General features: G+C 39.2%; 1 protein-coding gene across 2 annotated transcripts in view; it reads left to right on the plus strand.

The window, feature by feature from the left end:
- Positions 1 to 12,145, plus strand: part of UBE2Q2 (ubiquitin conjugating enzyme E2 Q2) — a 30,337-nt gene extending 18,192 nt beyond the window's left edge. For both annotated transcript variants that reach the window (XM_090263804.1, XM_090263805.1), the window contains 7 exons: positions 363 to 423; positions 1,624 to 1,714; positions 2,455 to 2,513; positions 3,790 to 3,838; positions 4,274 to 4,369; positions 8,929 to 8,995; positions 11,697 to 12,145. In XM_090263804.1, the coding sequence (XP_090119930.1) occupies positions 363 to 423; positions 1,624 to 1,714; positions 2,455 to 2,513; positions 3,790 to 3,838; positions 4,274 to 4,369; positions 8,929 to 8,995; positions 11,697 to 11,728 (455 nt within the window). In that variant the 3' untranslated portion in view covers positions 11,729 to 12,145. The remainder of the gene's footprint in view (positions 1 to 362; positions 424 to 1,623; positions 1,715 to 2,454; positions 2,514 to 3,789; positions 3,839 to 4,273; positions 4,370 to 8,928; positions 8,996 to 11,696) is intronic.
- The last annotated feature ends 1,282 nt before the right edge of the window (positions 12,146 to 13,427 follow it).

The raw sequence follows: 13,427 nt of genomic DNA on the forward strand, positions 1-13,427 counted from the left end.
GTAGCAAAAAATGTAAAATAAAATAATAATCAGATACAGGGTGGAATTGGTTAAATTATGGTATATCCATAAGATAATTACTATAGAATTAGTAAGAAAATTGACAATAGATTTCTATATACTAAGTTAGAAATATGCCCCAGAAAGTTGACAAAAGATGATAATTATCTGTGGAGGACATGAGATACTCAGCACCCTCCCAAAACATTTACAATACTTACACTGTAGCTTAGTTCTGTGTTGTAATAGCAGTAATCCTAGTTTTGGGGGGGCAGGGGGAGCTATTCATTGTATACATTTACACTGGGGTAATAGTTATAAGATCAAACGAAGAGTAACTAACATACCCTGTGTTTTTGCAGGGATATACTCAGTGGAGCTCCTAAATGACAGTTTGTATGACTGGCAGGTGAAACTGCACAAGTAAGTGGCATGTTTTCCTGCTAACCCTCCCTTTGTAATGGTTGTAACGGCAGACTGTTGCAATGGGATTTTCCTTGTGAATTTGATGCCTTTATAACCGTAACTTTTACTCAGAACTTTAGACCCTGTTTCTGTGATAGTGTTCAGAGTGTTAGGCTTCATAGTAAGTCGAGTGAGAAAGAGGAAGGAGAAAAAGATGGACCAGCTGTGAGCCGGTAAGACGGGGGGACCATAGGCACTAAGTGCGCTGAGTAACTTGGGGTACGGGCTGTGCCAGCCAGTGTTTGTAGTAAGGGGTGTGTGTAGGATCTAAACACTGAGTTGGCCAAAAAGTCTATATGGTTTCCTCTGTAAAATAAAAGACCCATATTTCATTTTCACCAGTAACTATTGATTTGGATATTTTGAGCATGTCGGCCCTCTCCCATGTGGGGTAATGTTGATCGTTCTCAGTTAATGTCTTGATCGCTGTCAACTTCAGCTGGTCCACCCGGCCCTGGAGCGTCATCCAGCACGAAACTTCACAAACCACTTCTGACATATTTGATCAGTCACAGCACCTTCTCCATACATCACACAAATCTTTTTTTGCTTTTCAGTTGCATTTTTACCTTTCTTGAAATAAAGCATAATATGCCGAAAATGCCGTTTATTTTCTTCTATCTTCAATATTAAGAGGACTACACAGAAATTCACCAATTTTGATAATTTTTTTTATCCACGCTAATATGACAGCTATCATAACACAATCGAACAAAATGTTTTTGAGTGAAGTTAAAGACAACTAAGTGCTACTAGAGCCATCATACAGAAAAATGCAAACAAACTTTGGCCAACCCAATATATAGAACAGTTGTTAGAGAGTTCACTTTCCTGGTCTTATCCATGGTAAATTGTTCTCCCTGAACCCCTTATCTGATATGCAGCGTTAGAGAAAGAGACTAAATCTTTGAGCCCCTGAGAAAATTGTGTACATAGGGCCATTTCCTCTAGAATGACTGCTCACTTTGAATCCCCTCAGGAGAATAGATTTAGAGTACTATGATCTACTTTTGAACCTTTAATCCCAAAGAGGTGGAAGCTGTGTCCCATAGAACAGCTTTAGACCTTTGCTGAGGCCCTCTTTCAGTTCTTGGGCCAGTTTCTTTTTGAGGTTGTAAGGAAAAAAGCTGACTTCTTTTTGTTTTGTGTAATTCTTAGGGTCGATGCTGATAGTCCTTTGCACAGTGATCTTCAGCTCTTAAAAGAAAAAGAAGGCATAGAATATATTTTGCTTAGCTTCTCTTTTAAGGTAAGAAAGCTGTGATGGGATGCCATGTGCCTCTAGTGGGAGTGTACCTTTCTGTGCCGTTGCTTTGGCTGACAGCTTGGTATCACTGGCGGCAGCACCCTGCAACTCAGGAATTCTCTAGGCAGCTCCCCGGTCGGTCGTGATGGCCCAGGTACCGGGGGCGGGGGGGGGAGCTGTGTTCCTCCTGAGGTAGAATCGAGCTGCAACAAGCTAGACAACTCTTAAATATGATGTTGAGCAAAAGAAGCCATTTTGTATGATTTCATTTATATAGAGCTCAAAAATAGGTAAAAATAGGTGGGCCCTGAGCTTCAAGTTTTACCTCCCTACCCAGTGAATCTGTGAGTCCCATTCAGCTTCTTACCCTCTCCTCTTCCTCTTCTGCAATGGAAAGAAAACCCAAGGGCTAAAACTCTCCACCTTTTCTAGTTCCCAACCAGAGCACTGATCCAAATCACCTAGTCATCATTGAGGGACTGCTCCTTTATAAAGTTCTGTTGGAAGGGGCACTCTTCATATATAGTTCATCAATTTACTAAAACGTTGCTCTGTTTGGGTCTGATCTTAACTTCATTTTATTTGCTTTGGTTTGTATTCCGTTTTATTTTTTGGTACTATTTTTACTTTTATGACCTGCACTCATCATCAGATAATAAATGTACACATTCTTTATAGACTAAAATCTTCGAAATAACATAATATTAAGGATGTTGTTAAAATTAAGCTTATTTGCTTTTTAGGATAACTTTCCATTTGACCCTCCGTTTGTTCGAGTGGTGTTACCTGTTCTCTCAGGAGGGTAAGTTTCAGCGCACTAGGTGCTACGGGCCTGGAAAGCTGCTTCCCCCAGGGCTTCCGACCGATGGGACTACGGTTTGAGAACCACTGGGATAAACCGTTATGGTGTTTATAGGTAGAGTTTTTAATGGTGTCTATTTGTATACGTTTCACCATTAGAAACCAAACGTTTGTAGAACAGAAATGGTAATTGAGTCTTTAGAGCAAGTTAGGATTAGAGGAGAGTGGTTCCCACGTGCCTGTGACCCTGGAAAAACCACCAGAGCCCTCAGGGATCGGTGGAGCTGGCCCTCGAATTTCTTCTAAAGGTGGTTGTTGCACTTTGGTAGAATCAAATGGTGATTGTCATGCGTTTTTACTGGATCTCGGGAAAAGATCAGAGTTTGTACCAGGTTAGTTACGAAGTGTTCTGTAGACCCTCAGAGGAGGAGCAATGAAACTAATTTGAGAGTTCTGGAGTGCTCAGCTCCCCATTTCCACTTTGTGAGATAATCCACTTACGATTAAAGTCTAAAAATATTCCATCTTTACTTTGATCATCTCTATGGTTGATGTAGTTTCACTGAGATTAAAAAGTGAGGGTGGCACCCTGGCCGGGTGCTCAGTGGGTTAGAGCATCGGCCCAATACGCCAGCCTGAGGACTCAGTCCCCTGTCAGGGTGCAAACTACAGTCAGCCAGTGAGTCTCAGTAAGTGGAAGAACCAACTGATGTTTCTTCCTCCCTAAAGTCAATAAATAAAAAAATTTTTTTTTAAATGGGTGGAGGTGGAAGAGTATATAAGGGGGATAAATGGTAATGGAAATACAATAAAAAGGTAAACTACTAAAAAAATAAGGGTGGCCACAAATAATTAAGAAAAGGATTGGAAAAGACTTTGTCACTTAAGGATAAATGTATACAAATATTTTTATTAGGTCATTTTGAACTCTTGACCAGCATAGATTTTTCACATTTTTGTTGTGAGAAATGACAAGAGTATTAAGAATTTATGTTCTTAGATAGTTAACCATGTGGTTGTGGAGACAAACACACAAAGTCAGGCATACAGTTGTCCCTCGGGTGTCACGGGGGGTCGGTTCCAGGACTCCCAAGGATCCCGAACTACGTGGATGCTCAGGTTCCTTACAGAGTCCTGTCACCCTGACAGTCGCCCTTGTTCTTCTCTTACCTTCTAACCTTTACGCGTGTGCGTGTTTTCTTAGTCATGGTACTTCACAAGTGAAGGAGGAGCACTGAAATCTAGAGACTTTCATGTAATTCCTGTTTTCTTTTAAGGTACGTGTTGGGCGGTGGTGCGTTATGTATGGAACTTCTCACAAAACAGGTGACTATCTTCTTAGAGTTCTCGTGGTTTTCAGCCTCCACAGTGTTTTGATGATACACATCAGGTTCTGCCTGGAAAAGCTCTGTTGCAATAGTACCTACTTTAAAATTTTCTTTTAAAAGCAACCACTTTTATAATGAAAAAGCTAAGTAAGGTAAACCAGTAAAGTGACAATTTACTTGATTCTTTGATCTGTGCTAGGATAGGAACTAAATGATATTAAGGGGTATAATTTGCACATGTTTGGCATTTAGAGCATAGGGTTTTTTGAATGTGAGATTTTGGAAATGATTCAGCTTTTCTTTTACTCCTCGACTACAAGCATCTTAATATTAACTCGCTGTGCTGAGTTATGGTATGCCATCCTGTCAAGCTTTCCTGAGCGGGACTCAGGAACCCGATTCTGTTTAAGAGAAGTCTCTCATCTCCCCGTAGGGCTGGAGCAGCGCCTACTCGATAGAGTCGGTCATCATGCAGATCAACGCCACCCTCGTCAAAGGCAAAGCCAGAGTGCAGTTTGGAGCAAATAAGGTACTTTTATTAAGAATGCCACTGAATCTGTAAGGTATATTTCCTGTTATTTTAGCTTCGCTATTTTTACTATAGGTACATGTGTATAATTTTAATTTTGTTGTTGGTGTGTATACACTGATAAGTAAAAAATTATATGTACTGTGAAGTTTCCCCAAATTGAGATCATGTTATAATAATCAATTCCCAGCGAGTGTTTGTGTGCTGTGCTCTAATCTAAACTTTGTGCTTGTATTAACTCTTTCGGTCCTCTCAATAACCTGAAACGAGGTATAGTCTCACTGTCCTCACTTTGGAATGAGGACATTGAAGCCCACAGAGGTCTAGTTCACCTAAGGTGACAGGTGGCAGAGTGACGATGGGAACCAGATGGCTCTGTCCTTCATTCACTTACTGGATCAGAAACATCTTTCCACATCTAACTGTAGTTAACACATGTGTGGACCAAGGGTGGGCTCTGAAGTTAGTACATTTGGGAAAATATTTGTATGATGGAAATCATTCTGACCTAACATAAAAAAAACGGCTGTTTCTAAAGTTCTGTGTGAATTTTTTGTTACATGCCTATCCAAACAATAACAAATCTAAATATATATTTATAACCGAACTGCATGTCAGATCACGAGTCCACTAGACTCTTAACTCACAGAGGAAGCACAAAATTAAAAAGGCTGGTTTTAAAAATCATTTATTTGGGATAATATAATAAAATAACCAATTTTTACTTTTAGCGCTTTCAACAACTATATCTTTACACGGGAACAAAATGCCATTTTGTATAAATTCTGTGTTATTTATTGAACACTAGTGAATTGCATAACTACTTTAGCACTTCTTAACAATGTTTATATTTTAGATGATTGTTTAAATGTGACAACAGAATGATTATAGTATAGCACCAACATTTCATTTTACTAATGAGAAAATATATGCTCACTGTGCAGTTTCTAAAGTAGAAAATGTACAAAAATTTTAAGTCATCTGTAAGTTCACTGTCTAGAAATACTGTTAATATTTTGGTGCATTTCTAGTCTTGAACATTTTCTTCCTGGAATTTTTTTATGTGTAAAACTTGATGTTGAATTTAATCATGCTTTAAAAAGCTGTTCACGGTATTATTTCCCTTAAAGAGAAAATAGAAAAGGTTTAGAACAGTGATCATTTTAAGTGATTGAAAAGACGTTTTACCAATAACTTGCTGTGTAAACTTAGCTCTCTGGGCTTTTGTATTTTGATCTGAAATACAACTAGTCTGGATATTTTAAGTCCCTTCCAGGTTTATAATTCTATACCAATACTCTTCTCTCTGTTCACTGCCACACGTCCTCCTGGAACTTGTCAATAACCTTTTACATTTCCATGATTTGTAGTTTTCTTAGCAAATAAATATAACCATTTTGCATAGAATCCTATCAGGAAGCTAAAACATGTTTGCATATTAAAGTAACTCTTAGCAGGTAAATGTTTTTTGAATGAGTTGTTATGATGCTAAATGGTATTTAAAAATATGCTACCATTTGTGTGTGTGTGTGTGTGTGTGTGTGTGTGAGAGAGAGAGAGAGAGAGAGAAAGAGAGAGAGAAAGAGAGACAAGGCTATAGCCTTGAATAAATGTGCTTTTATACTAGAGGATATCTTCTCTTCAAGGGTGTTCAAGAAGGTGCTGACAACTCTTGTTTCTGACAAGTGGGTATAGACATATTGGGATATTGCGGGGGGGGAGGTGGGCTAGAGATGGGAGTCTTTATTTACTATAAATCTCTTGGGCTCTTTGAATTCCTTTTTGCCATGTAACTATTACTTCAAAAATATTTTAAAAGCTGCTATCCACTATGGATTGGAAGTAAGTGAAAGTTTGTCTCCTGAAAATATCACTAAAGTGATATAAATATACTTAAAACTGGAAAACAGAAAAAGTTGCCCATCAGCACACATGGAACTTGGAGACAGGGTCCAGTTGTTAGAGCTGAGGCTGCAGCTCTGCGCAGGCCAGAGTCACTGCACAGTCTTGTTATTAGCCCCAGGCTCAGCTAGCAGGCGTCGAGAGCTGGCCGTGGGCAGGATGGAGTTGGCCAGGTTGGTTTTCTGTTCAGTCAACATGGAATTCAAGCTGTAAAATTAATTCTGGCCCAGAGTAGTGAAAAAGCCTTCTCAAGTAGAGGTCTGCTCTTATGACTTTTTGCAGGAATTTGGAGTTTAGATAGGCAAGATAGGACCCCTTAAAAAGCTTCCTTCCATTCACTATATGGTGGGATTGGTGGCTGAGTTAAATAGAAGATCCTGGGCACATAGCCCTTGGGGCAGCTCCTGACCTTTCCAGGAAAGGCACTTGCCTTCCCCGCTGCTTGTAGACCCCTGGTTATTGGGCTCACAGAATCCCGTAGTCAGCGATCGTATTCGGAGGAGAGGTCTGGCTTTGTTTTTCCTCTTCTGGGGAGTGGGGTAGTTGCTGCCTGTACTGAGGAGTTTCGTCTTCTCCTTATAAATGAGAAAGGCTTGGAAGCCACAACTGAGAGCCTTGCACAACCCTGACATTCTCCAAGGCTATGGGACCATAGTGGCCTCATGTTAATTGTGTGCCCAGTTCTCATCAGAAGCATACACAGATCCTTTTGGGGAAAGTGTTTCTGATTTAAAGCCAGTAGGAGTCCCAGAGGTTAAGATCAAGCACATGTGAATTCGCAGTGGAAGATCACATGCACACAGCAGACAAACCAACAGAGTTGGTAGAAACAATGGATAAGAGATTTGTACTTCCGAAGACTTGAGGTTTTAGAATGATCAGATACAGAACAGAGACTTAGATATTAGAATCTAATATCTAGTTACATGTAAAATCTAATGTAAAGAAAAAAGTATCATAAAATTGAGCCAACAATAAGATCATCAGGAATCATGAGGCAGATCTGAAAAAGAATGAAATAGAAATTATAGAAATGAGAAATATAATTGTCGAAATGAGAAACTCAACAGGTCAATTAGACATCAGAGGAGATAATTCATTGATTAGAAGAAATAACTTTGGATGTTGCACAGAGGGGCATGGGGATAGACAATGTGGCAGAAATTAAGAGGTGGACATCAGAGCAAGGTCTAAAATACGTCTGTTGGAATCCCAGGAGGAGATCATCAAACTATATGAAAAAGTGAGATACAGACATTGGGAAGTAAGGTGATGGATCAAGTCCAAATAAATCAGTCACGACACTTGTAAATGGGACGTAGCTATTGTGTCAGACAGGTAGGATTTTGGAACAGAAAGCATTAGTGACTGCTTAATGATAAAAGTCTCAGTTAACCAGGAGGATATAATAACATTTTACTTTATGTACTTTATTAAAATAGCCTGATAATACAAATTAAAAAGTGATAAAATTACAAGGAGAAATTGACAGATTCACACATTAAAGTTGGAGATTTCAACGTACCCCGCCCATGGTGAGTTAAGCAGCCATGTCAAATACGTAAATTTGAATGACCAATTAACAAGCTTGGTCTAATGGACAGATATAGAACTCTGTACCCAATAATTAGATACTACATATCCTTTCCAGGTATATATGGAAAAAAATTATAAATTAATCCATAAAGCAAGTAAGAATATCAAAAAAACAGCTGGTACCGTACAGATCATATATTTTAAATGTGCTGCAATTAAGATTAGAACACTATAATGAAAAAATGAATGAAACTACATAAATCTGGAAATTAAATGCACCTCTAAATCATGGCTTAAAGTCATATGAAAATTTAAAAGTACTTGGAACTGAACCCTCCCCCTGCCCCCATCTCCCTCCCTGTCTTTCTCCACCGCCTCCAAGCGGTTGGAGGATAGGTAGGAAGGAGAGTTTTTCCCTTAGTGTGTGTTCATACATTTTTTATTCGTGTGCTGTGTGAGTTTATTGAAAACATTCTGTGACATAGCATGTGGGTACCACGGTGGAGAATGCGCATATGTTAATTGGAATTTAAGATACAGGTCAGTTGTCCTAGGGGGACAAAATTAGTCGTGTTTTGGCCCTTTAAAAGTAGTTCTAATTGAGGTTACCAAAAGGGGATTTCTTGAGTAATGGACACTTATGGGCTTTTTAAATTTTTTAACTCAAAATGTCATTTATGTGTAGTCCTTAAGGCTGAATATTTTCTTGTCTGAAGGTAACATTCTATCGGGTGTGCGGTTTTTTTTGTTTGTTTTTTGTTTGTTTGTTTGTTTTTGGGGTTTTTTTTTTGGATACAAGTTAGAAGATAGAGTTTGAGTTTTCTTAGGTCCCGATTCATCCATGTGGAGAGATACACTAGAACCGGTGGGAGGAGGACTTACAAAAGTGAACTGTGAAGCTTGTGCACTTTCACTGGCGTGCAATGTTGATTTTGTTATGCTTCTAAAATGGTAGAGAATAATGCAAATGAGAAATGAGGTTATTTACTTGAAAATCTTTTTGAAATGGAAGTATAATTATTTCCTGTTCTTTTAAGCAGAGTGGTAACACATCTGTAAATTATTTGTCATGATTTTCATCTACTTAGAGTTTTGATTTAAAATGTATAATTCTCTTTCAGAATCAATATAATCTAGCAAGAGCCCAACAATCTTATAATTCCATTGTACAGATACACGAGAAAAATGGTATGTTTAATTCAATATGTATTTATTGCCATTTGTGAAGTTTTATTGTTGATACTTATACTGTTTTATTTTTGTTTTGTTTTAATTTGTTATAAAGTATAGTTAACCACAGAGAAAAAATTTGAAGATACGCACACTGTGCTTCATTCAAAGTCTTGGTGTCTAAATACTTGGCCTGAGCACCCCTGAGTCAGATTCAAGATTTTTGAGTAGATTAATGAATGTATCACTTGATTTACTTGAAATGTATGGTATTAGGATAGGAATTGAGAAGTTACCTACAAGTGGAGTTCTTGCTAATGCTGAGTGCATACAGTCCAGGATCCTAAATCCGCTGTTCCTGAAACATCTTCAGATGATAGACAATGTAAAGATTTGTGACAGTTGTACATATTTGCCTATTCAAGTAAATTTCTAATTTCAGCGTCCACTTAGGAGTATTTGAGTTGCATACTTAATAAACTATCCTAATGTATCTTTCATAAACTTCATTGGCCTTCCCTACATTTTGCTTGTATTCACAGTGCATGCTTTGAGTTTTTGTCTCTAACAATGAGATAACAAAAGTAGACTTGGAATCAGAAGACCTTTTTTCAGTGCTGTTTGTGTCACTCGCTAGCTCTGTGGCCCTGAACAAGTCCTGTTACCTCTCAACCTCAGTTTCCTCGTCTCTCAAATTGGCATGATGTTTGTCTTGCCAAACTTCTGGGGAAAAAAAGTATGCACAGCACTTTGTAGCTAAGTGCTGGTAAGTTATTGATTGTAGTTATGCTAGTGAAACAAGGCTTTTTGTGTGCAGAGTAAATTAATAGAAATACAGGTAGTTTTCTTCCTTCCTTCCTTCCTTCCTTCCTTCCTTCCTTCCTTTCTTTCTTTCTTTTTTTTTTTTGATGATAAAGGAAAGGAGTCTTTATTCAAAAGCTACACAATTTTGGAATAACAGCTTTCCATATACATTAGTCATTTAAACCTACCAATCAAGGCTAAACACTTTAACGCCTGAGTTCTCCTAGCATTCCCCATTAGCTTTTAATTATTTCTATAGGGTTAGTGTACAAACTAAAACAACATAAAATAAAAAGCTACACAATGTTAGAAGAATGGCAGGCTTCTGCCTCGTCCCCTCTAGAGCCCCCAAAGAATAGCCCTGCCACCCTCTGCGTGGCCAGCTCAATGCTAGCCTGGACCGAGAGTTCCGCCCTCTCCAAAATGCCATTCATTGGAAAACACAGGCAGCTGCAACAAGACCATCCAGGCAATCTCAAGGAAGAAGAGAACCCAAAGTAGTTTTCCTCAAGGGAGTATTTACAGTAAACTATTCTTTACTTTGCTAGAAATGTGGTAGCTTGTGACTGAGGAGTTGTGCTTTGTGCTCACTTGTATTTTAATGGCAGAGGAAACTTGCTGCTTTTCCAGTGCCTGGTCTCTTCTGAAGGAGCGCACCACAGGCAGAGTTCGGGGTGTTCGGGGTCTGCCTCCAGAGCCCCCACACCACAGCGAGCCATAATCGTTCTGTTGTGAAGCACGGTAAACCTAGATATGCCTGCATACCAAACAGTGTTCAAGTCTCTGAAGAGGGAAGTGAGCAAACTTGAGGGCAAGACTGGATTCTCATAGTAATTCTCTCCAGCCCCCTAACTCAGTAGATGCAGAAACGCATGTACTGCTTCATAGCCACATGGACGCTCCACAGATCTTGGGGTATCTGTACTGTTGCCCGGCAGGTCATACCCAACAGAACTCAGTCTCATTTGCTCAGATTACGGTTGAGTCTGGAAACAATCATATTTTTTCTTATAGTGTATTTATTTATTTTCTTATTTATTTATAAAGCAAACATTGTGGCAAGCATTCAGAACTTGTTACAGAGCGTGCTGTGTCTGGGACAGAGTGGGTGTGTGTAGGTTACCGGTGGTGAAAGAGCAGGGGATTCGGATTGGGAGATGGACTCTAGTTTGGCTTCTGCTGCTGACGGAATCTTAGGCAGAGTCAGTAGTGCAGCTGCTGAGGTGGCCTCCTCACTGCTGAGGTGACAGCGTTGTGCTGATGACAGTCTGGGATTTTGTTTGGGTGCAAGTTGTTTTCAGTGAGGTTTTTAAAAAAATACAGAATCTAAGTGGAATACAAAACCTAGCTTGTAGAGTAGTATTCCACACTCATCTTTAGCGAGATCTGGTGTTGAAAACTCAAGTACAGTTTATTCATAGAAAATAACTCTATACAGACAGTCTCCAACTTACAATTGTTAGACTTAGGCTTTTTCGACCCTGTGATGCTGTGGAACTGATACACATTCACAGGAACGGTATTTTGGATTCGAATTCTGATGTTTCCCTGGGTTAGTGGTGCGCAGTGTGATACTCTCTCGTGGTGCTGGACGGCGGCGTTGAGCGGCTGCTCCCACGCAGGCAGGGGTCATGAGAGTCAACACCCAGTGCCCACAGTGTACTCACTGTGTGAGAGGCAACTGCCCCTGTGGGCTAGTGCCTGCGTGAGGTAGCGCATAACCCCAGCCTCAGCCAGGGAGCATCTTGTAAATGCATCAAATGCTGTGTTACCAACACGAGTGTAGGCTTAATTTTTACAGTAGGTTTAAACACGAAAATTGTGAGTAGGTAAAGTAGCTAACCTTACTAAAATGCCATTACTCCTAGTTAGTTTAAGAATTAAGTATTTTAATTTTTTTTCCATTCTATTTCAGGCTGGTACACCCCTCCAAAGGAAGATGGCTAAATGTATTGACTGTCGTATGTTTGGACCAATGTTGTTTTAAAGAAAACTTTTCCAACGTGCAGACACGCTTTGAGTGCCCCTTTAACAGCAGTACCGAAGACGTTAGCTCGTAGATACTTTAGTGGATAATCTGCCAACTGGCATCCTGTATAAGTGTCAGCCTTCTCATTTTGCTCACTTTAGTTACCTTGGACTGAGCAGTGGGGCTTTACTGTATTTTTCCTGATAAATACACACACTGGCCACTTCTTATCATCTCTTTTTCCTAAAAAATGAAATCTGTTAAACAGGCAAGCTGGCATCAGATTACTGAAGTTGTGACTTTAAGGGTAACTTTTCTATAATGAGCTCGTGTGTTACTAGGACTTGCAGTATATTGTTCCATTCAGAGCCAATAAAGGTTTATTTGGTGTTTAATATTGGTTTAGAAAATTTAAGGTCTTCTACATCACAGTAGCCTTTTCAGATCAAAACCACTTTCTGATATTGCCAAAATAATGACAGGAAACCTACTCAATAAATTGTTAAACTTTTTTATGGCCATGTGAAGATACGAGCTGTTTCCCGAAGATACGCTGTTGACTGAGCTGTACTGTACTTCTTAGGCAAAGCGAAGTAAGGCTGGGCCAGGTAAGCAAGTCAGGCTTGTAGTCATTCCCACAGGGGCATCACGGTCTTGCTGGGCTGAATCTCTTCATTGGTTCAGTCTGTCTTATGAAGGTCTGCAGTATAGATCTTGAAGTTATTTAAAATACTAAGTCATTTTACACTTCCGTTTTATCAACAGGATGTTGCAATCATTTGTAAACTAATACACTTAGGAAGTGATTGGCACACAGACTCCTTGAACAGAAGCTGCACCGTTAAGTACAAAAAGACACCTCATTTGGAGACTTAATTTTTGCTATAGTCATAACAATGGCTTTTACATAAAGACTAATAGGAACTCTACACACGTTGATTGTTTTATAAAACTTGACTCAAATCAGTATACTCTGCATTTTATTGCCTTACCTGAATCAGTCCTGTTTGATTGGTAATAGATTTTTTAATATATCCACATTTGATTTAAAAGTAACTTCTAATTATTAAGCACTTTTAAAATAAACTCTAGAAGCACATTTTTCTGCTCAAACCGGTTACAAAGTTGAAAACTATTTCTTAGGCATTTGCTTTGAGATTCAATGTTTAACTTTGTAAACCGCATTGGGGAGAGTTGGCACTTCTGCATTATTGTGTGGTTGAGAGGACAGTAGGAAAAGAGTTCCTGGCAGTCCTCTTCAGAGGTGACATTTGTGTACAGTTCTGATTGACAGTTGCTCAGACAAGTGACAAGGCAGAATTCTTTCAGGCACTACAGTTTCTTAAACCTAAGGCTTAATCTTGAAAACATTATGGAATTCTTTACTATCCTGATGGCTAGCAGATTGACAGCTGCACATTTGGCATGCTTTGGGTTTTTTGGAGTTTATTTTTCATTGCAGATTTATTTGGCAATGTACAGTAAATTTTGTAAACTTGCATCAAGTTTATGAATAAAGAATCATTTAAAAAATAACTCTGTCATTTTCCCCTCATAAGAGACCGTCTTAGCTTCAGGTGACTGTAGGTTCTGTTGAGTCTCTAGAGTAGGATGGATGACACATGGTGCGACGGGGTGAGAGCACCCTTGAGAGGAAGAGAGCGGATTGATTTAACC

This window comes from Furipterus horrens, unplaced genomic scaffold (genome assembly GCF_987537825.1).
Source record: "Furipterus horrens unplaced genomic scaffold, mFurHor1.1.pri manual_scaffold_16, whole genome shotgun sequence".
NCBI lineage: Eukaryota > Metazoa > Chordata > Mammalia > Chiroptera > Furipteridae > Furipterus > Furipterus horrens.